General features: G+C 52.4%; 8 protein-coding genes across 8 annotated transcripts; 3 read left to right on the top strand and 5 right to left on the bottom strand.

The window, feature by feature from the left end:
• Positions 1 to 38: 38 nt before the first annotated feature.
• Positions 39 to 1,449, bottom strand: COL26b_009988 (uncharacterized protein; the record flags this gene model as incomplete). Its single annotated transcript, XM_053182702.1, has 2 exons — positions 39 to 785; positions 835 to 1,449. 2 exons carry the CDS (start codon positions 1,447 to 1,449, stop codon positions 39 to 41), a joined length of 1,362 nt encoding a protein of 453 aa, XP_053033336.1.
• Positions 1,450 to 2,109: 660 nt separating this feature from the next.
• Positions 2,110 to 3,689, bottom strand: COL26b_009987 (uncharacterized protein; the record flags this gene model as incomplete). The annotated part of the gene is made up of 3 exons (XM_053182701.1): positions 2,110 to 3,120; positions 3,180 to 3,298; positions 3,335 to 3,689. 3 exons carry the CDS (start codon positions 3,687 to 3,689, stop codon positions 2,110 to 2,112), a joined length of 1,485 nt encoding a protein of 494 aa, XP_053033335.1.
• A 1,706-nt stretch (positions 3,690 to 5,395) lies between these two features.
• COL26b_009986 (uncharacterized protein) lies at positions 5,396 to 7,218 on the bottom strand (the record flags this gene model as incomplete). Its single annotated transcript, XM_053182700.1, has 4 exons — positions 5,396 to 5,424; positions 5,818 to 6,244; positions 6,308 to 6,769; positions 6,820 to 7,218. The coding sequence occupies 4 exons, from the start codon at positions 7,216 to 7,218 to the stop codon at positions 5,396 to 5,398; spliced, it is 1,317 nt and encodes a 438-aa protein (XP_053033334.1).
• Positions 7,219 to 9,350: 2,132 nt separating this feature from the next.
• On the top strand, positions 9,351 to 11,025 carry COL26b_009985 (uncharacterized protein; the record flags this gene model as incomplete). The annotated part of the gene is made up of 3 exons (XM_053182699.1): positions 9,351 to 9,852; positions 9,906 to 10,869; positions 10,920 to 11,025. 3 exons carry the CDS (start codon positions 9,351 to 9,353, stop codon positions 11,023 to 11,025), a joined length of 1,572 nt encoding a protein of 523 aa, XP_053033333.1.
• Positions 11,026 to 11,657: 632 nt separating this feature from the next.
• On the top strand, positions 11,658 to 12,512 carry COL26b_009984 (uncharacterized protein; the record flags this gene model as incomplete). The annotated part of the gene is made up of 1 exon (XM_053182698.1): positions 11,658 to 12,512. One exon carries the CDS (start codon positions 11,658 to 11,660, stop codon positions 12,510 to 12,512), a length of 855 nt encoding a protein of 284 aa, XP_053033332.1.
• A 1,775-nt stretch (positions 12,513 to 14,287) lies between these two features.
• Positions 14,288 to 15,154, top strand: COL26b_009983 (uncharacterized protein; the record flags this gene model as incomplete). The annotated part of the gene is made up of 1 exon (XM_053182697.1): positions 14,288 to 15,154. The coding sequence occupies one exon, from the start codon at positions 14,288 to 14,290 to the stop codon at positions 15,152 to 15,154; it is 867 nt and encodes a 288-aa protein (XP_053033331.1).
• Positions 15,155 to 17,358: 2,204 nt separating this feature from the next.
• COL26b_009982 (uncharacterized protein) lies at positions 17,359 to 18,201 on the bottom strand (the record flags this gene model as incomplete). The annotated part of the gene is made up of 1 exon (XM_053182696.1): positions 17,359 to 18,201. One exon carries the CDS (start codon positions 18,199 to 18,201, stop codon positions 17,359 to 17,361), a length of 843 nt encoding a protein of 280 aa, XP_053033330.1.
• Positions 18,202 to 19,472: 1,271 nt separating this feature from the next.
• On the bottom strand, positions 19,473 to 20,498 carry COL26b_009981 (uncharacterized protein; the record flags this gene model as incomplete). The annotated part of the gene is made up of 2 exons (XM_053182695.1): positions 19,473 to 20,179; positions 20,267 to 20,498. 2 exons carry the CDS (start codon positions 20,496 to 20,498, stop codon positions 19,473 to 19,475), a joined length of 939 nt encoding a protein of 312 aa, XP_053033329.1.
• Positions 20,499 to 21,502: the final 1,004 nt, after the last annotated feature.

The raw sequence follows: 21,502 nt of genomic DNA, 5'->3' as shown, positions 1-21,502 counted from the left end.
ATACTAAAATAGCCACCCGACTGCGCCATCAAAGCCTATCACTTCCCGAATGCAAACTTGAAAACATTCCCCGGATCAAACTTCTCCTTCAGCCTCTTGACCGTCTCCCAGTGATCCCCATAAACCACCTCCATCGCAAATTGCCCCTTCGGCAGCAGCGAGTAGTACCCCCCCTCAATCACCCCATCCAACTTGACCAGCGCATCCCTGTACCCATCCGCCCACTCCTTGGCTTCTTGGCTCTTCTCCTTCGTGACCGTAAGCCCGACAATCTCCAGCAAGTTGTGCTCCTCGCGCCACCTGAACACACCAGGCAGATGGTCATCGCGAGATGCCTTGCCACGCAGCTGGTGCATACTCAGCAACGCACCGTCTCCAGGAAGCTTCGTCGCAAACTCGGCATACAAGTCCGCCATGCCCTCCGAGAGGGCAAGCGTCTTGGTGCTGACGCCGTAGGAGCTGCCGGGGATAGTCGTCGGAGACGTCAAGGCCGTGACCTGCGCAATCATAGCGGAGGGGCTCGTCGGCGCGACCATCTTCATCGCCACGGGAGCAAGCTTGCAGATCTCTTCGAGCCAGGCGTCTGACTCATCCGACGCAGGACCATTCCAGGTGAAAGCGCAGGCGAATTTCTTCCCCATTCCTGGGACCTCGACAACGGCGGGCTGAATGCAAAGTAGGTCTGGCAGGGTCTTTTCCTTTCGAAGCTTGGCCCAGTTCGTCCAGAACGTCTTGATGGTGCCTGCGAAGTCGGTTGAGTCGAACATGATCAAGCCGCCTTGGATCTGCAGGTGTGTTAGTACCACCTCAACCGCCATTTTGGAAAGCTCTTACCTCGGTCTTTGGGTAGACCTTGATCTCAATCTCAACAATAACACACAAGGCTGGCCCGGCACCCCGGATTCCAACTAACAGCTCCTCGTCGGCATCGATCAGCTCTCCGCTCGCCAGCACAACCTTAGCTCCGAGAATCTGATCAACTCCCAAACCCACGCTGGCGGTGAAAAACGAGTAGCCTCCCAGCGTAGCCCATCCAACGTACCCAACGCTTCCCACCGTGCCAGTCGGCGTCATCAAGCCCTCCTTCTCCAGCGCGGCTTGTAGATCAGCATTTAGTACCCCGCCTCCAAGTCGTGCGGACTTCTTGTCGGGAGAGACACTGACATGATTGATGTCGCGCATATCAATCTGCAGGATGCCGTCGACGGTTGAGCGGGCTGACATGTCATGCCCGCCTGAGCGGATGACGAAGGGCGTCGAGGTCTTGCTGCAGTGGGACACCAGAGCTGCGACATCTTCGGCAGATTGAGGACGGGCGATGAGCCGCGGAATGGCGGGGGTAGAAACAAATGTCTGGCGGAGGGAGTGGAAAGTCTCATCGGAAGGTGAGTAGGTCTTGATAGAGGGGTGCTTCTCGAGGAAGTCTTCCAAGGTGGCGAGGGAGCCCATGATGTTCGAGAATTATCGCGCTGTTTATCAATCTTTTGTTAGCAAAGATTCCAGAAACGATGGAAAATTGGGTACCATGCAGAAATTGTTGAAATAAATCTGACAGCCAGCTTTATGGCTTGAAAGCCTGCCGTCAGCTCCGAAGCCAACTCTTTGTCATCCAAAAACGCCCATCAGCGTGTCTTACCATGGCAGATCCTCCCCGAGGACATTTGGCGCTGCTGATTGGCGCCCAAAAGATCTTTCGCTTCTGCGGGGAGCTAGACACAGGGGGACTGAGACAATTGTTTCCCCCATCGGGAGAGGAGCGGTATCTTGCAGCCTGGACTTGTAAGCACTAGCGGATAAGGATGTGAGGTTGGATGCGGGGCCGGCAACGTCCGGAGACGGCGCCGGTACCCGGACTTGTGTTTCCCTTCTCCGGCAAGGATGGACATCCGGGGACAACGACACATGTGAGACGCGCAGGACAGTAAGTATGAATCATCAGTAATTCTCTGAGGATGGCTATCGTGCTAAGAGGAGCTCTGTAGGTCAAATAGTACAGCGAAACAAACAAATCCCAAGTTTGCAAACCTCCCTTGCGTCCATCCGTTATTCTTCTTTCAAGCAATTCCGTCGCCCAGTTGCGGAAGGTTGAAGTCTAGCCGGCGTTCTTGATTAGCGGATCATGCGTTCGATCCAGCGGGTGACAGGAATCTCCATGGAAAGCTCATGCTCCTGGGGCATCGCGGCGCAATAGTCGCGGAGCCCGAAGGTGAGCTCGCCAATGCGGCACATGTCGCGACCGGAAGGGGATTGAACCCAGATCTCCATGTACCACTGTTCGTTCTTGAAGGTACGCTCCTCGGTGCAGGTGCAGCCCGTCAGAGAGTGCGGCATCTTGTCTTGGCGATCAAAGTCCTCGACGAAGTTCTCCCATCGGCCGTGGAGCTCTTCCCGGACACCGCTGAAGTCCTCAGGAAGACTCATCATGGTACTGCCGAGAACGTCAGCTATGACAGGTTGGTCCTGAAGCGCGTCGGTTGTAAAGGTCTGGCGCGGCATGGGCGGGCAGCTGTGTAGGCCGTGCATCTCACAGACCATATCGCCGAGCAGCCAGAACTTGTCTCTTGGGAGGAACATGGTGGCACTCAACGAGTGGACAGGCACGTTGCTGACGGTGTTGTAGTAGAAGTCACCGGCGTTGTCAAGATGCTCGAAGTACGACTTGTGCTCCGGGCCTCGGAAGTACTTGAGGTTGCCAATCTCGATGGGAGCGTCGACGGTGCACTGGTTGTAGTCCGCAGCAAGACGGGTAGTGTAGGCATCGGCAACCGTGTTGGGTTCGCACTGCTGAGGGTCAGCCTCTTGGGGAACACCGGGGTGAACGCCGCCCTTGATCATCTGGCTGGTGTTGCAGCCTCGGTATTCGAAGAAGCTATCGTCAAATTCGTCAAAGCGGGCGTTGATGGTAGGAGTGCCGAGCGTGCCGTCGTGGCCAAGGATCCAGCTGATGTCGGCCTGGGGCTGGACCATCTCGGGGTGTTCGTCCATGAAGGACTTGGTGCTCTGGAATAGGGACCTGGGCTCCGAGGTGTCTTCGAACATGACTTCGTTGACTCCGTAGGCGATGTCGCGATCTCTCATCAAGCGGAAGACGTCGACGTTGATGTCGCACATGAACTGGGTCTGGGAAGCAGTCCTGTCAGCCCAACCAACACCGGGGAGGGGAAGGGGACTTGACTTACTCCAGGTTCAACCATCCAGAACCAGTCATAGGCATCAAGACGCTTCTCGCGAGCGAAGAGACCAGCCGACCAGCGTCGCTTGTGGTGGGTGGTCCAGACGTCAGCTTTATTGGCGCCCACTGCCTAAGCGTGCGCCAAGCCAGCTTCGAAGCGACCAGAGTCGACCCAGGCAGGGATAGACCAGTGCTGCTTTGGGATGACATTGTAGGTGACAGTGCCACCGGTCGCGTTGGATGTAGCCTCTTTGAACTTCTCGCTGAGCTCCTCGTGGCTGAAAAAGACCCAGTCGTAGCGGTACTTGCTGTTGAAGCGGTGCTCTAGTTGTCCAACAGAGGCGACCATCTGCTCAAGTTGGTTCTCTGACACAAGGGCGACAAAGGCGGCGCGTGGAGAAGCATCCCAAAGTTGAAGGCCTGCTGAAAGAGCGAAAGGGAGGTTCAAGAGGGTTATAGTAGCAAGGAGGAGGAAGGAGGTAGGGAGGGAAACGAATGATTTGGTCTGGAGCGCCATCTCGCCTGATTAAGGAGAGATCAGTCGAGAAGGCGCGCGTGGTGACTTGTGTGGAAGAAAGAAATCAGAGGGATGCTTGTCGTTGATCTGAGACAGTTCTTTGGTGGATTTGGTTCAGGTGAAGGGTTGTTGTTGGGGTGAAGTTTTGATCTGAGGTGGTGTGGAGGAGAAGAGATGGTTGACTTGGGAAATCACGAACGAAGAACAACAAGCCGCCCTCAAACGACGCTAGCGTCTCGCTTAACTCTCAACAGCGCAAAAAGAGGAAGCATCGACCTGTTCTCAGGCAGCTCACACGTGACTTGGTGATCCAGACCGTTCACCGAGATCCTTAGGCGCCTTAGGCGCCCAACCGCCTGGAACTTGGGTGAAAGCCTGGTAAGGAACGTGACCGTAGTTACAATTACGTCATCTCTGACAGTTAAGCGAAGGTCAAGGACACTTTAGAAAAGCATCACTCAGACCTTTATTCGATGACGTCAGGGGTTCAAACAGCTTCAGCCTTCAGCCTTCAGGCCCCAGGATCTCAACCAAAGTAAACAACCTTTTCCAGACGTGACCAGACCTTTTCAAAAATGCGGGAAGCAATCAAAGTTCGTGCTATTAGAAGATGATTTTATTCTGGTTGAATACCTTCCTGCCTTCAGAAGTTTCTTGATGGTACCCATCTGCTGGAGTGCAGGCTTCTTTGATATTTCTACACGTCTTGAGATACCTCAGATGTCCTCATAGAATATGTCATAGGTCTTTGCGGCCAATGAAATGCCATTTCCGCATTTCATTGTTGTCATTCACAATAAAAGAAACTGAGCAAGGGCCTCCAAAGCCAAATCTTGTTGGGAATAAAATATCCCAATGCCCAACCAAGGGTCCAGCCCATCCATGTCATTGATGCCGTTGCTACAACTCCATTTCCCAATTCTCCCCGGTACTCAGGATATGCTCACCCCAGGTCCGATGCTCCTCTGTTCCCAGTATCTTAAAGCCCGTCTTGGCATACATCCTCCTCGCTCCCACCATGTTGCTGTCCGTTCTCAACCCGACACGTTCATATCCCGCCTCTCTCGCAAAGTCTATGCAAAGCTTCATCAGTTGCGTTCCCAGACCTAGACCTCGAGCGCTCTTCTCGACGAGAAAGCATCTCAACTTCGCTCGACCCGGCGTGTCGCGATCTTTCATGAGTATGATGCAGCCGAGAAACTGGCCATCCCTTTCCGCAATCCAGCAACGCTCTGCTGTAGGGTCGAAAGTTGTGATGAACTCGGACGTGATTCTGCCGACCAAGGCTTCGAAAGATGACCCGTAATCGAACTCGTTGGCGTAGATTGCTCCATGGCGGTAGGTGATGAAGCCCATGTCACCTGGACGGTGATTTCGTATGGTGACCCCATTCTGGGCAGTGCCGTTGACTTGGTTTTCGGACTTCATCGCTGCTGACTGGTGATTGAGGCTCATTCTTGTGATGCTTGAATTTGGTTTGTCAATTGAACTGATTTCCTGTGCAGGGTTGGCATGGATGTCTTATGAGCAATTGAATGTCGTTGTCTCAATCCGTGCCTTGAAAGGCTATCAGTGCGGGGCATGTCGTCCGCGTCTTTCAAGGGCGCAGACCGCCACTAAATCGGCAGCTAGGCATGCTGCATGTCAACCTAGGTTTCAGAGGACTTCTGCAGGAATCGATCCAGACGGCGCTAGAAACACATAGATTACTGGCCGAAATACACCGCCTTCTTCACTAAAATCTGACATCTTATCACATAGACGCGTAGACCGCGTGTTAATGTAACGCGCCTGCAGGTGGATTGGCTTCGTTACAAGGTCGATCACATGGATTTCATCAACAGTTCAAGGACTTCAATTTTTGCTTCATTTCAGTCATACTCCTTCGCCAGAATTCTTCTCGTCTTTTCGCGACTCAATCATGACGACGCAAAACACCGCTGCCGTCGATCCAAACACGAACAGGGCCGTGATAGTGTTGAACCAGCCCACGCCAATACTGTTGATGGCCGGAAGACACACAGCCGTGCCAACGGCCGCGATTGCATAGCGGAAGAAGTAATTCCCAGCTTTTTTCCAAGTTCGTCACCTTGAAGTTCGACTGTACCTAGTAGGAAAGGGTACTCACCTATCACCTCTGCACTCCGTCCCTTGAACACATCAAGACAATACGTGTTGATGCTGGGGAAGCAAATAGTCTGCGCGAAACCTTGCACGAACATGCAAATCACTGGCAACGGGATGCCGCCCTTCTCCTTCTCGATGGCCCATCCGTAGATCAGAATCGCGCACGGGATGACGACGCCCATGGCCACGAAAGAGCTGCGCAGACGATCTTCGGGAAGGCGATGACCTCGACGTTTGATCCAGAGCTTTACTGTATGATCTGCGTAGCGACCACCGAAGTATGTACCAGTGAAGAACCCGATTCCTGGGGCTAGGAAGAAGAGACCGGACTGCAGAGGAGTTGTCAGGTGGAAGCGCGGGTTGATGACGTATCGGATGGGCGTTAAGAGTGACTGCATGTTCCACACCAAAGACGAGGCGGCGATTCCCTACGAGATCACGATTAGAGACGTACACCCAGCCAACAAGCAATCATGGCATTGAATACTTACTGCCACCAGGAGTTTCGGAATACGGAACAATGCAAGGACTCGGAAAGGGTTTGTCCAATCCCAAACCTTCCCAGCCTTGGTCTTGAAGTCGAGCCCTTCCAACTCCTTCGATCTCATCTTATGGCTTGTCTCTGGCAGCGCAAGTACCGCAAGGACAGTTGTGAGTCCTCCCAAGCCCGATTGAAACCAGAACAAGACTCGCCAGCTATGATATGTGACAATAACACCACCGATGAAGGGACCGAAAGATTGACCGATCAGGGTGCCGTTCAGGAACCATGCCAGGGCTGTTCCCCTCTCTGTGGGCTTGTAAATGTCACTGATGCAACTTGAGCCCAGCACGAGGTAAGCTGTTCCCGTGAAGGCTGAGAGCAACCGGAAAACGAAGAAGGCGGCAAGGTTGGGAGCCAATGCTGTTCCCACGGAGAAGCCAAAGAACCCAGCCGCAGACAGAATGCATGGCTAGTCAAGTTAGCCAATGCTCCTCGACAATTCTTTGCCCAGATACCTACCCATTTGCGTCCATACACCTGGCTCACTGGTCCCCAAAACAGGGTACTGATGCCCATGAACACTGTGTAAATGGCATTGCTGACATTGATGATACTTCCGCTAGTGTTGAACTCGCCCGCTATTTCGGGAATCGCTGCCAAGAGCAGCAGAGTGGACACCGTTGACGAGATTCCACCACAAGCCACCACTGCCGTGACAAGTCTCTTCCGGTTCGGCGAAAACTTGGCATAAATCGCTTCCGTGTCTTGGCGGCTCAATTGCGCATCGTCCTCAGTCGGGGCAGGCAAAATCGTCGCACTCTTCTCCGCATTCGATGTCGTCAATCGCAAGTCGTGGCGGTCAGGCTCCACATCCACCGACTCCGACTTTGAGTCGTCTTCATGTTGGTTTTGCGACATGTTCCGGGCTTGTCTTCGCGGGACAAGCGTTTGGGGTTCTTTTCGTCATTCACGTAGGATTTGTGGAAAGATGGTACGATTTAGCTGCTTCGCGACGAGTTGGCGAGTTGTCAAGATGCACGTTCAAGTTTTCAAACACCAGCGCCGGCACTTCTCACCGGGCACAAAGATCGGGCAGAAAGATCTTCGGCAGCATTATCCGGCAGTAGTTTGTTTGCCTAGGTTAAGCAGGTCAAACATCGGATATGCCTCATTCTCCCCATGCTTACCATTCCGACGTCGGTGACTGGATTCAAGATCGCCATTAAAGCCCCTGCAGTCTCGCCCAGAACTCGCTGGAACAAGAAGCTCATTGTCCCCGGCTGGGCGTTCTTCCCCGCGTGTGGGGGTTCATCCCGGTCACAGGGCAGTTCGTCGGACATCTTCCGAGAGACTGGCCAGGCATTTAGCGAGTCGCGTTCTTAGTGTTGTGGCAGGCTTGGTGGGCTCAGTCCTGCTCCGGCTCCGAGATCGGCCGGGGACAAGGGAAGCCGCTCGGTCGCCGAATTTCACCAGAGATGGGTCTTTCGGAACGGAAACTTTGGCCGGACTCGGCTTCGGGACGCCGGGGAGTCAAGACGGACTGAGGATTGTTGCGATGGTTGGTAGATCGTGTTTGGGTGCTGCTGGCCGAAGGCTATTTGCGGCGTTTAGGCCAAGCAGGGACTGCCCATGATGATCTTCGATGAGAGACACAACTTCAAAATCTGTGATCTGGGTTAGAACTTGGGTCAAGCCGCTGCTTGCAAAAACATCACCAGTTACGATCTTCTTGGCCGGCAATACATACTTCTTCCGACGAAGAAGGTTAAAATGACGACTGGCTCATCGCAGGTCCGGGGGTGAACCTATGACTCGGTGCAATTATGCCCCGCATACCGGATATGACGCCGGCTCATGTGGGGTCAAGACCGAGCAAGATGACTCTTCTGTGAGACTCTCGCATCGGACGAACTATTATCCTATCTAATACTAACAGATGACATTGTGCAGCACCTGCCGAATGCATCTCTCCAAGCACTTACACAACTCGGTCAGCAATGGACAAGCCCGGTCCAGCCAATGACAACAACGCACGCGATGTCGGCGACTTCACCGCCGCGCTGGAGTTTGACTTGCTCAAAGCGCAGTTGACCAATGCCTCTCAAGTCAATTACCCGGAACCTATTCGGGACGACTCTTTTCTACAAGACTTACAAAATCTGGATGCAGTTGAGTTGCTGCGCAATGCAGGACTTACATCTCACCAGCAAGATGAAGCTCTCTTCGATCCCGCCGTGACCGGAGGGTCCGGCCTCGCCAACACCCAAACGGCGATGCCAAGCACAGGTACAACTTTCGACGACGCAGAAATGTTCATGTTTTCGAAGGCAATTGGTGACGCACAGTTTGCGAGGAACTTGCTCGACACCGGAACAGCAACGCTTGGTGTAGACGGGAACCCAGCTTCAGAGATGACCACGCCGCCCAAGATCGGGACTCGATTCTCTTCAAAGTCTCTCCGGATTCTGAAAGCATGGCTTTCGAACAACAACCACCGTCCATACCCTTCAACCGCCGATATGGAGATGCTAGAGCGGCAGACCGGTCTCAGCAGACAACAGATCACCAATTGGCTCGCCAACACTCGGAGACGTAATCGATTCAAGGTTCCTCCCAAACGGCCCCCATCCCCCGCCATCACTTCAGCCACCTCAAAACCCATCAACATTGGTGGAAGCAGTGTTCCCCAAGGATTTGACGAGATGAATCCTCTTCAACGATGGCAAGTCTCGCCGCCTGAGCACGAGCCCGCATTGGCATCTGCCATTGCGCATGCTGTGTACGACCTACCACCTGGATCCGACACTCCAGCAGATCGATCTTTGACCGACAGCGCTCCCACAAGATCTCTGTATAATGCTTCGTCGGCAAGTAGCGCAGGGACATCGCATTCGAGCAGGAGCTCAGTCAACTCAGCATACTCCCACAACTCCCGAGCATCATTGCGTTCAGATCCACTGGCTAAAGCTGCAATCAAGCGAAGGAGGCGACGAGGTGCTGCGGCACGACCAGAACGAAAAGGCCCCAGCAATCTCTGGCAGACTATGAACATGTATCAATGCACGTTCTGCACCGAGACCTTCAAGACAAAACACAATTGGCAACGCCACGAGAAGTCACTGCACTTGTCTCTGGAGCGGTGGGAATGTTCGCCAACAGGGCCAACCGTCGCTGATGCAAGTGGTCAGCTGGTATGCGTCTTCTGTGGTGATGCCAACCCGGACAAAGAACACCTAGAGAAGCACAACTACTCAGTTTGCAAAGAGAGATTACCCGAAGACCGAACGTTCTACCGAAAGGATCATCTGCAGCAGCATCTCAAGCTCGTGCATGATGCCAAGTTCCTGAGATGGCCCATGGGTGATTGGAAGCACGAGAATGAGATGATCAGATCTCGCTGCGGCTTTTGTGCTTTGGTAATGGGATCATGGATTGACAGAATCGATCACATCGCCGAACATTTCAAGGATGGCAAAACGATGGAAGAGTGGCACGGAGATTGGGGCTTCGACGACCATATCCTCAAAATGGTTGAGAACTCAATGGCGCCTTGTCAGTCTTCCCCTTACAAAGCTTTTATGCCGTGGCTGACCTTCATTTTCCAGATATGATTCATATGGAGCGGTATTCGCCATGGCCCTTCACTACTAAACAAGGCGTTCCAGAGACGCCACCCAGCGCTTTTGAGTTGATCAAGACGGAAATCAACCACTTCGCCACAGACTACCAAAACACGAATGGCCGAATGCCTACAAATGCCGAGCTTCTATACGAAAGTTGCTGCATTATTTTCGGCTCGGAACCTACCTCTCTCGCGAAGAAGCCAGTGACTCCAGCAAGCTCATGGCTGCGGGACTTGCTCATGTCGTCGGATATCATCGTCAAGCAAGCCCGAGTTCGACCGCTCAAGACAGCCAGGAGGTCTCGCATCACATATCTCTGCATCAATGGAAAAGCCGACATCTTTGACCAATGTGCCCTAGAAGAACAACTCCAAAGCTACGTGGACATATCGAAGCTCATCGAGCCCGAAGTCTCGGACTCGGATCTTCAGCGCGAGGCGTGCAGCATTGTCCAGCAATTTGATTCTGCATCAAGTTGCTGGACAATGCCATCGTCGCCAAAGCCATCCGAGACGTTTTCCACATTCTTATACGGCCTGATCAATGAGTCAACGCACTGGCTGGCACCTTTCCGTCAACGGATGCAGCTCCCTCCTTCGGAGTCTGCCGATTCCCCTACCTTGGACATCGGAAACCAGCATTTCCTGAGCGCTGCCCTTACAGAACCCACTGGCCAGTCAAGCGCCATGGACACAGGAAGCTCCAGCCCTGAAGCTGACGTCGTCGGTAGCAGCGCTACTGGCAATACTGCATCAGGTGCCGATGCCGAAATGCCGGGACTCAACACGCGCACCACGTTCTTCGTTAACGAAGAGAACTGCTATCGGCGTCTTGCCCTGAGTCTAGTCCGGTTCGTCAAGATCACGACATCGCCGCGAAACCCGAACAGACATATTCCCTCAGACGCCGAACTTCAACATCAGGCGCGTTGGATCTCGTTTGAAGAGTAAGTGAAATCATACAATTCGGTCAATGGACATATGCTAATGGACCCAGCGATGATCCTTGGAATCAGACTCCTGCCGATAACCCAGACTGGCTCCGCGAGTTCAAGCGTGAAATGGGTATTCTACAAGAAGATGGCAATCATCCAGTTGCATGACTTGATTAGTTCAGATTTTCAACTCGGATATTTTCATGAGTTTTAATGGGAAGGATGGGTTATGAGTCCATGAAGGACCGGAAGCTGTCTCTGCTGCCATTTGGCTTTCCACTCGGCGATCGCTGAAGTGCGTTGCGAAAGCTGCGATATCAGAGAAGATTTAGTCAGCCAACATCCGTAAATGTTATCAAGGCATTAATACCATGTTCCAGTCAATTCGCATCAATTTCTTTATCTGCGCGGCCTGTTGTGTGCGCCCTTCTTGTTCGACCCAATCGCGTCAGCCGTAAGGCGTAGGGAGAAATCGACATGATTATTATGGGTCCTGTGTTCGTGCGCCTTCACCGTCATGCAACGATCCACCATGATGGCTCGCCCTAGGGCGTGAAACTAACAACATATACACGCCGCTGCGCCCTGCAGACTTGCGGCGAATCATCACGGAAGAGACCAATATGGTGTATTTGTTCCGGATTTCATACAAACCTTGATGAACCCTGTATCCCATTCAACACCCTGATCACGCGGATACTCTCGGCTCTCGTCACAATTCTGTTATTTGAGCAGCAGCCATCTCAAAATTTACAAGATAGACAACACTGTTTCGGTGTTTCTGCTCGCGAACTTACAGCATGCGAGTCGGTTTCCTTGGTCTTGGGGTCATGGGCACCCCTATGGCCCTGAACCTCACCCGCAAATTCGCCGTCACAGTCTGGAATCGAACGGCTTCCAAGTATCCACCACTCACACAAGCCGGTGCCAAAATTGGGGAGACACCAGCGAAAGTGGTTGAACAATCCGACGTCATCTTCGCCATGCTCTTCGACGGCGCGGCCTTGACATCAATATTCAACGATGACTTCCGAGGCGCACTTCGCGGGAAAACACTCATCAACACAGCCTCCATACCAGTCGATATCAGCAAACACGTTGCGGAGCAAGTTCAAAGGGCAGGCGGCAACTTCATTGAGATGCCGGTGAGCGGGAGCAAGATCCCGGCGGAGCAGGGCCGACTTGTGGGGCTTTTGGCCGGGGATCCGAAAATTGCGGAGCAGATGCGGCCGTATGTGGAGCCTCTCACCGCCGCAGCGATCTACTGTGGCCCGATCGGCTTCGGCCTGAAGACCAAGTACGCCGTCAATCTGTATCTCAACAACATGACCGCCGCGCTTGCCGAATCCTTCAGTCTGGCGAAGGCACAGGGGCTCAACTTGGAAGCATTCGGTCAAGTCATCGACGCCGGACCTATGGCTTCCGCATACACCAAGGTCAAGATCCCCAAGTTGGTGAACAACGACTGGGCTCCGCAGGCCGCGGTGAAGGACTGCTATAACAGTACTCAGATGATTGTAAAAGCAGCGGAGGATGCGAATGTTAGAACACCATACGCCGAGCTGTGCCGAGAGGTGTACAAGGAGGCTACGGAGGCTGGTCTTAATGAGGAGGATATGATTGCGGTCTACAAGCTCTTCCAAAATCCTAGATAATACATCATCTGAGAAATGTTGTCATGGAGTAGATGGATTTTCTTTGATTCCAATCTGGGTCTGAGAGTGCAGGTGTTTCTTGTCCTTATCGCGGGGCGTGTGACGTTGAGACACAGTGGGTGCGTATCGCAAGGGATAGCAGACAAGACTGAGCAACCGGTGAGTCAGGAATTAAGAGGCGTTAGTTGGTCGAGAAAGTACTACTAGACTGTGGCTGACATTGAGACGAGGGTCTCGCAGGAGCTGACCTGAGACAGCAATCACGAGAGGAAGCTAGGCGCTGAACCGCAGGCAGTCACCAATCTCAGGACAAATAATTGCGAATGCTCCAATCAACCGAAATGAGTACAATTGCATTTGCATTGATGGTCAGCTTTGCCAGCCGGTCTAGACCGCAGCCCGAAGTCCACTCAGCAAAACCATCATTTCCGAGCGCATCGGCCCATCTTCACGCCAAGCAATGCACCACCCCCTTAAATGCACCCTTCCGTTCAATCCTACCATCTCTCTCACTACCCCACAGATTAGGAATGGCGACAAAGCCAGGTGCAGCGCTTTTGAAAGCGTACAGGCACACGCCCCTGTCAACCAAGACGTGTACTCGCATCATTGAAGTCTTTCCAGCTACCCACAATACCGATATACTGAGGTGCCGACTACTCGAGGTTGAGCTCGAAGAAGCGAAGGGAACTTATGAGGCCGTTTCTTATGTCTGGGGATCACCCGAACTCTGCTGCCAAATTATCGTCATCGACGAAGATACCGCCGAGAGTGACAAGATGGAATACAGTCTCTCCATCACTCAGAATCTGAGCGAAGTTCTCCGCCGGTTTCGAAACACTGAGTACCCTCTGGGTTCTATGAATGATCACGATCATTCGAATTCTGCAATTACAGTTCCAAGGAGGTTGTGGGCCGATGGCGTTTGTATCGATCAATGTAGTGTCGAAGAAAAGAGCCATCATATCGCCATGATGACCGCTATATACACCGAGGCCAAGGGTGTACTCGTTTGGCTGGGCCACGACAAGAAAGCAGAAGAAGCATTACGTTCTCTCCCCTCGGATGAAGACATAATCGGTGGAGAAAACCCTCGAGACCGGATTTTCACATTGGCAACTCTAGCAAAGGACATGGCCGTGAGAAACGTAACCGTGGAGTGGGTTCATCAGGCTTTGGCTACCGAACAGTCGGGGGACCCAACGAAAGATCTTCGGACTTGGCGCTCCCACGAGACGTATGTTAACTATGAGGCGACAACAGCTGACATCTACATTCTCTTCGCCTACTCCTTAGCCATTAATGGCAAGCTAGGATGGATGCTTGGCCAAGCTTCTTCTAGGCTGTCAGCTGCCACTGGAGGATGCACATCCCATCCAGATCTGGATTTGCTGCCTCGATGGGTGCCGAACTGGACTGTCAAGTACCACCGCCACGCGTTCTGGCTCGAAGGCAACGATGTCCGCTGTGGACCCTGGGTCAACCTCGCTAACGCGATTGGACCACCTTTGGTTCACTGCGCCCTTGCTAGATTTCCTACCTCGTCAGGAGCATTTGCCTATCGAATTCGAACCCGATTAGGTCGCATTTGTCTGAGTCAAAGTGCCGGCACTGCTGTGGAAGATTCATTTGAATCTGCAGAAGAAGACCGAGTATGTCCCTTTGTGGTCACATGGAAAAGCGAAACTTTCCCTTCTCATCAGTTATCACCAGCGGACGTGGTCCAGTGGATAAGACGGACTTTTCAGTCCATCTGGGAGGCAGGACTCTCCAGCATGAATGCAAAGCTCCGTGGAGATGATATCAAAGAGCGGCTTGCCGATCGCTTCTGTTACGTCCTCGTGGCTGGTGCACATATGTACAGCGACAAGCGTCTTTCCAGCAACCTCAAGAGCGCTGCAGCAGAGCTGGCAGAATTAGCACAGACGATACCGACAATGACAAAGTTCTATCATGAGCAAAGTCACCGAAAGATGCTCGACATGCTCGTTCATCCGAGTCAATTTCGGGATGATGCCGAAAAGAAGAAAGATGAACTACTTGCGCCAATCTTCGTCAAACTTCTCAAGGATATCATTTTCAACGATCCAGATTTTACCGTTCCAGGCTTGAATTGCGTCTTTCAAATGGTTTCTATCACAATGGAGCATCGATGTGTTCTCACCTGCGACGTAGACAATCCGCCTGCGGATGCTTTGCCATTCGATATCGTCGGTATTGGACCTGACCACCTCGAGCTTGGCGACCGAGTGTTTTCCCTTCCTCTCAGAAGAAAGCACTTCCGTGATGGAGAACAATTTGAGCACCCCATTACGAAAGAATACTTTGAAGATGTAGCGTATGCGCCCTTGGCATTTCAAAATGTCTGGGCAGCGACGTACCTCGCGCGCCCTATGGGTGGAGTCCATGTCGTCCACTCCCAACCTGTCGAAGACGGGGCTGAGGCGGAGCATCCCAAGATTTTCCAATTTGTCGGAGATTGCTTTCTGTCAACAGTGAGATGGCTTTCACCAAGTCGTGGACTTATGCCGAAGGCCTGGCTGTCTTACGAGACGGAGGACAGCGACGAAGCTGCATGTCAAAAGGAGTTCGGGGACCGATATTCAGATTTTGATGAGGATGGTGAGATATATCTTTGCTAAAGACAAGAGCGATGACTGCTGGTATGTACAGATATGGGCTAGGAAAACCATCAATATTTGATTGTTCAAGGACTTGATATTACGCTCTTCCTAACTCCGGTGCCGCCGCGAAAACCACTCCAAACGCCGGTAACCAAAAACCAATTCCGATATCATTACTTGTGCTCAAGATGTTAGCACATCTTGCATCTCCACCCACAGAGGGACTATTAGCAACCCATCATGGTCGCCATACTGGCAACTCCGCATCTTGCAGCCTCGCTGTCGTCTGCTCGTCCGCTTCCATGGCAATTTGAATGGGCAGTACCAGGCTAATGTCAGTACCGCCAGCGCTCATGCTAATTTGTAAGGCGTACGTTCTTGATATCAGACATGAGTGAAAGGTCGGCGGGAAAACGTATTTCTCAGTGGGCAGGCGAAACTCAGCTCGCAAAGTCTTTGAATAAGGCGTCGGCGGTGCCGAATCCCAGCTTTCTTCCTTCGCCTCTGCAGCATGTTGACTATCGGAAAGCGTCTTGGGTTTCCAAGACTCGTATTCCAGAGTCTCCCACAATACTCGCGCCGAAATATTGAAAGGCTCTCGAAGGGAGCCCATATTGGGCAAGCCGTTCATGACCTTTGTCGAATACCAGGTTTGCGCAACAATTTTGACCGACTGCAAAACTACCTCCGGCGGCGTAACACTTGTAACTGACGGTTCAAAGATAAGGTTCGCTTGAAAAGAGGAGCTGCAAGCGCTGCGTCCGTCCCGGCTCAAGTGGATTGTAGGCGGCTGTGCCGCTGCTGCAGTGACACGGCCCAACGGCCCCGAGAACGGCACCGAGAACAAGGCCTTTGAAACATTCTTTGATTCGATAACGCGATATTGCGAGTCCCGTGTGTTGACACTGAGTGGCGGTTCCTCTGGAGATGCTGCAAGTAGGTTGATCTCGTATTGAGCCTCTGAGAGAACTTCAGACGGCCTGGCGCATTGCGGACCAGACTCTCGCACAAGTTTTGCTTTGATATGATACCGAATGCCCAAGAGCTTGGGAGCCATGTCGTACTTGTGCCAACTTGTTAGACTGGAAGGAAGCCGCAGGTGGTAATCGCGTATCGACGTTGACTCGACGTCGTGTTGACATGCAGCGTCTGTTAGTTGGTTGGGAATGATGAATCGAAAGGGTATCTTGTATGTTTCCCCGGTTTTGAATGTTCTTGACTCGGGATATGCCGATTCCGCCACCGGCATATCGACTTTCAACAGAATCTGTGATGTCTGCCTGGAAGAGTATGTGTCATCGATGCGAACACTTGCCTTCCCCTGGAGGCTGATCTGAACTGAGCTGAAAGCTGTGTCGTGGCGGGGATTGATCGAGACATAGCCTGATACCGTGGTACCGCAAGTGTAGACCTTCGATGTGTAGTGGTTGTCGATATCAATGTCCATAATTGTCGCTTTTGAACTTGTTGGAGCCAAAGTTGATATGCGTTTCGTAAGATTCTTCATTGTGTGACCAGCACATAGACCGCACGTCAGGTTTGGAATCGATGAGCCCAATCTTTGGCCATACCGGCGATCCGGTCGGCAGCTTAGGTGTGAGACGGCCATGCCAAGCCTGCTTCTTAAAGCAAGATGTTCGCCGGGTCGTGAGTATGGGAAATGAATCCCGATGTATTAACAATCAAGACGATTTGTCTTGAAACTAAGTCCAACATTTGAAAGCATTTGAGTCCTGGAGCAATCCGTCGTAGTCTTAGTATTAAAACTTCCGCGCAGACATCAACTCCCGAGAGGCCAAAACCGAAGACGATGCCGCTTGCAGGGGTCGGAGTGTTACCGACTGGTGGACTTCCTGTGCGAACAACTTACTCACACTCACACCATCGGAAACCAGCATTCTCAGTGGTCCGGCCTCATGTTCGACAATCCGGTATGAGTCAAAGTGAAGTTAATCATTCTGGTAAGTCTCTTACATGTGCCAGTCAGCGCCTTACGACGCCCGTTGGCATTGGACGCCCTTGCCGACCGGCATGTCATCTTCGCCCTACACTAGCCGAGACATGATTTGTCGAACCCACCGAGCTCCGTAACAGCCATTGCGACATCGGTTTTGCAAGGCATCTTTGCCTGCAATGTGGTCGGTGTGCTGCTGAACCCGCCGTGCGAACATGGGGCTCCGAGCCGAAGCAAACCGCATCGTGGGCCCGTTCCCATAGAAGCTTCAAAGTTTTGACTCCTCAAAACTTCCATGTCGACCAGCTCCCTTGCTAAATCGTGCCGCGCCTTTCACGCTCTCCGAGCTAATGACCTTAATCCCCGCATCAAATTCCCTGCTCAGGGCATCTTCAAACGACGAGGCATTGTACGCTGCGTAATAGCAACTCGCCCGGTCTGTGTTCATGCAGGCCTGCGGGAACGCCAAGAGCTGCCTTGCAATCTTCGTAGCCTCTTCTAAGGCCTTGCCCTTGGGGACAACTCGGTTCGCAAGACCCATCTGCATTGCTTCCTGCGCACCTACAGCTCTGCCGGTGAGGATCATATCCAGAGCCCGGCCCAGCCCCACGATGGCCTGCAACCGGACCGTGCCGCCGTCAATAAGCGGCACGTCGAATCGGCGGCAGAACACGCCGAACACGGCGTCTTCTTCGGCAACCCGCATGTCGCCGAGGAGTGAGAGTTCTAGCCCACCCGCCACCGCATGACCTGACACGGCGCTGATGACGGGCTTCTTGATTTGCATACGCGACGGACCGATGGGGCCGATATTTCGCCCATCCACGCGATGGGATTCGTCGATGATGGGACCCTTGTACTCTTTTCCATAGGGGTTGTGGTAAGTTGCGACTTCGTGAAGGTCAAAGCCCGCGCAGAATGAGCCGTTTGAGCCATTGAAGACGCACACTTTCTGCGTGTCGTCTGTCTCGAAAGCAAGGAAGGCATCGGTGAGCTTGCGACCGGTCGCACCGTCGATCGCGTTGCGCCGGTGAGGGCGATTGATCGTAATTGTTGTAATGCCCTCCGACGTCTTGGAGACGAGCACTGAGTTAGGTTCGGTGTCTGCCATACTGAACTACTGATTCAGATCAAAGTATCAAATCAATTGTATCGACGACGCTATCGATGAGATAGAAGATAAATCTAGAAGGCCATGATTAGATATAATAAACTTTCAACCGAGGCACCGTCATTCAACCGGCTTCCCCGCGTTTTGAACCCCTCAGTCAAGTTTGCGCCCGAGATATTAGGTACTTCAACACCTGTCTGACCGATCCCAAGATGATTGGCAGCCTGATATTCTCATGTCTTGCATCGGTCTGCATACGAGTTGACTGTATCGGTGAACGGTGAAAGCACACCTTCTCCAGTGAAGCAGCTCGGCAGCCACACAGTGCACCACACTCCGCGCATCAGAGAATTTACGTAAGTTAGTACCGATTCGACGCAAAACGTCTGATGGGCGGAGAATTTGATCCAATTTTTGTGATAATTGCAGGCTCGGAAGTTCGTCGTCTCGGTTGTTACGAGCATCGGGAGTGAGTGGGTCTTGGTGTGAGACCTCGGGAATTGTGCTCGGAAGTTACTTGGCACAGCCGGGCTACTCCTTCAGCTTTACAGTTAACCTATGATACTCATAGGACTTCTCCTGAATTCCTGAGTTGTAAGCCAGTTTTACGATGTGATCGTAGTTGAAAACCATCACTGGTATGGCCAAGAGGACGTCGCGTTTGTAATCATCGGTCAAGGGCCCATTTCGCACCCGCCCCGCCCGAACTTACGCCCGGATTTCAAGTCCCGAACTCAGTTTAACTGAAGTTGCTGGTTTGGGCTAGTATCTAGCTTACTCAGAAGACAGGACCGACTAATTGGCTGATAATATTCACATAAATCGAGGCATTCGGGCATTAGTGGTCTACTCTTTAGACAGCGTGAGCCCCGAGGACTTGTCATTCGTCATCGTCATCATCGAAAACATTGAGCCGCTACTGAAGCTCATTGATGACTTGATGCACTGAGTCACTTTACAACCAGCAGCTGCACCGATCTGAATCAAAGTCAACACCCTGGATGGTTTGGTACTTGTTTAGTATTTAGTTCAAGAATCGAATATTTTTGGACAACACTAGTGTTGTTGCTACAGTATTACAAGTGGTAAAATAACAGTAATGCCGTGCCAGACTCAGGAGGGGCCATCGCCTGAACATGAGGCGGATGTCAAGCTATGCCAAACTCCAGAATATTCTCCGATCGAGGAAGAGTAACTAGCCTGTGTTAAACACGGACTGCTCTGGGTTGCTTCGGGACACCTCCGATCCAACATGGTCCCAGATTCGCATCTCAGCCCTTCAGGCTGGCCAAGATCTCCTTGCTCTTCGCATAGTCAGAGGTGCCATGCTCGGGGTCCGCATCGACAGCGGTTGTCTTGCAAAGAGTGCCGGCGTTGTACTTTCCATTCGGCCCATCGACACCGGCAAAGTCTCTCTTGTCATTCGCCTTCAGCATATTCTCGGCGGCCTCGGGCAGCCATCCGTTGATGAAGTCACCGTGGGTGCAGTACGAAGATCCGCAAGCCAGCTCCAGCGGCGCAGGACCGTCCCAGCCATCAGGCAGGGCGGTACGCAGATCATACCGGATGCTGAATCTGAGCTGCGGCATTCTCTTCATGCCGAGAGGGCAGCGGTTCTCGGGGCGGAAGGTCTTCGTCCAGTGTTGGACGCCAGAATAGGTCGACTCGAGGGTGGTCTCGTTGACGCAGTCGTGGAAGAGGAGGATCGTCTGGAGATGGGCGGGGCAGGTTTTGGAAGGAAATTCGGCGGCATCCTTGCCGTCGGTCGTGCCCTGACCGCCGTGGTCGCAGAACCACTGGATGCCGGCGAGCTTCTCTACGCCGTCCTGGGAGGTAGCAGAGGAGTTGCCAACAACGGCTTTGTAGTTCTGGGGAATGGCGACTTCGGCCTTGTCGATGCTGACGTAGTAGGCGCTGAAGCGAAATATGGGAGCCGGGAAGGTACCGGTAGAGTTCTTGTAGAAAAGAGTTGGGACCCCTTTCTAAGTTAGCGATTTGGGAACAGCATGGGCAAGGGGAGAAGCTGAAACAGCAAGCAGTAAATGAAAGCTCAGGGTGTGCTTACAGTACGAAGAGTAGTCGTTGGGGTTCTCGGCAGTGGAGCAACCCGCCTGAAGTTCCTTCGATGTCGTGGTGTTGGCAGTCACAGCATCAGATCCGAAGAAAGTGTGCATGTGGGAGGCATATTGACCCGGGATGACGACGGGATCAATATTCTTCAACATAAATCGGCCAACATTGGTGACGGTGTAAGCGCTGACTGCGCTTGCGCAGAGAAGAACGTTGAAAATGCCCATGGTCAATAATGATCAAAGTTTTGAAAGTGATAGTTTCAGTGAATGACGATGGTTTGGAAGGTGCTGGATTTGAAGTCGAAGTTGAACAAAGGAGTGTGAAGGCAAACAAACACCCGGAGAAAAGAACGACGTGACACCACTGAACGAAAACAGATGTTGTCTGCAGAACTAGAAGTCTATCTGCAAACGTCGAGCTTTATAACGAGCTCCAAGCCATAGGCTTCTTCAACTCCTTAACAGCCAACCATTGTCGGCTGGAGTAGTCCGGCCTGTTGGGAATGGACTCGTTATCAACAACTGCAGGGATGTCGTACCACTTTGCCGGGATAGGAAGCGCCAAGCACGCAGACACCCATTAAGGATTCCCGAAATCGATCTTAGCGTGTTTGTAGGCCATTGTAAAAACTAGGGATCTCTGGTGAAACTGAAGAGTACATGCAGACGGTAAGCGCTGCATCTCCCTTCAATTTTAAGTAAGCGGGCGCTAACGGGGGCCCTTCCGGTGAATGCAGCACGTCATATCCACCGCGCGATCCACCCGTCTGTCTATGTTGGGAAGAGTATCCGTATCCGTAGAGCAAACTTGTTCTGTGCACCAGATCCAGACGAAATTCCACAATGGCCATACTGTTTCCATGAAGATCACGGACCATTGCTGTGATCTGAATCGACTCTCCAACAACGGATTCCAGAGTTGCGCGTACTCACCGTTCCTGCCAACATCTTGAGTAGCATTTGTAGCCTTTGGCTAAACATCTCCTGGGGCGCCAGCCAGCAAGCTCATGTTTCTCATGACCAGTATTGTGTCATTCTCAGTCGTAAAACCGGAGTCAAAATGTTGCCGTGTTGGTCATCGTACCACTCTCACGACGATCTATGGGTCGTCGGCACTTGACTTCGTCTAGTAGCGCCTTCAGACAGGACCTCAGAAAACTCAACCTCGTCTACGACGATAACATCGCAGGCCAACTTGCCGTATACCCTCAAAAGGAGAAAATCCATCG

This window comes from Colletotrichum chrysophilum (genome assembly GCF_026319265.1).
Source record: "Colletotrichum chrysophilum strain AFK26 chromosome Unknown scaffold_102, whole genome shotgun sequence".
NCBI classification, from domain to species: domain Eukaryota; kingdom Fungi; phylum Ascomycota; class Sordariomycetes; order Glomerellales; family Glomerellaceae; genus Colletotrichum; species Colletotrichum chrysophilum.
Note: the sequence above shows the minus strand (reverse complement) of the source record. Positions and strands in the feature narration are given on the sequence as shown.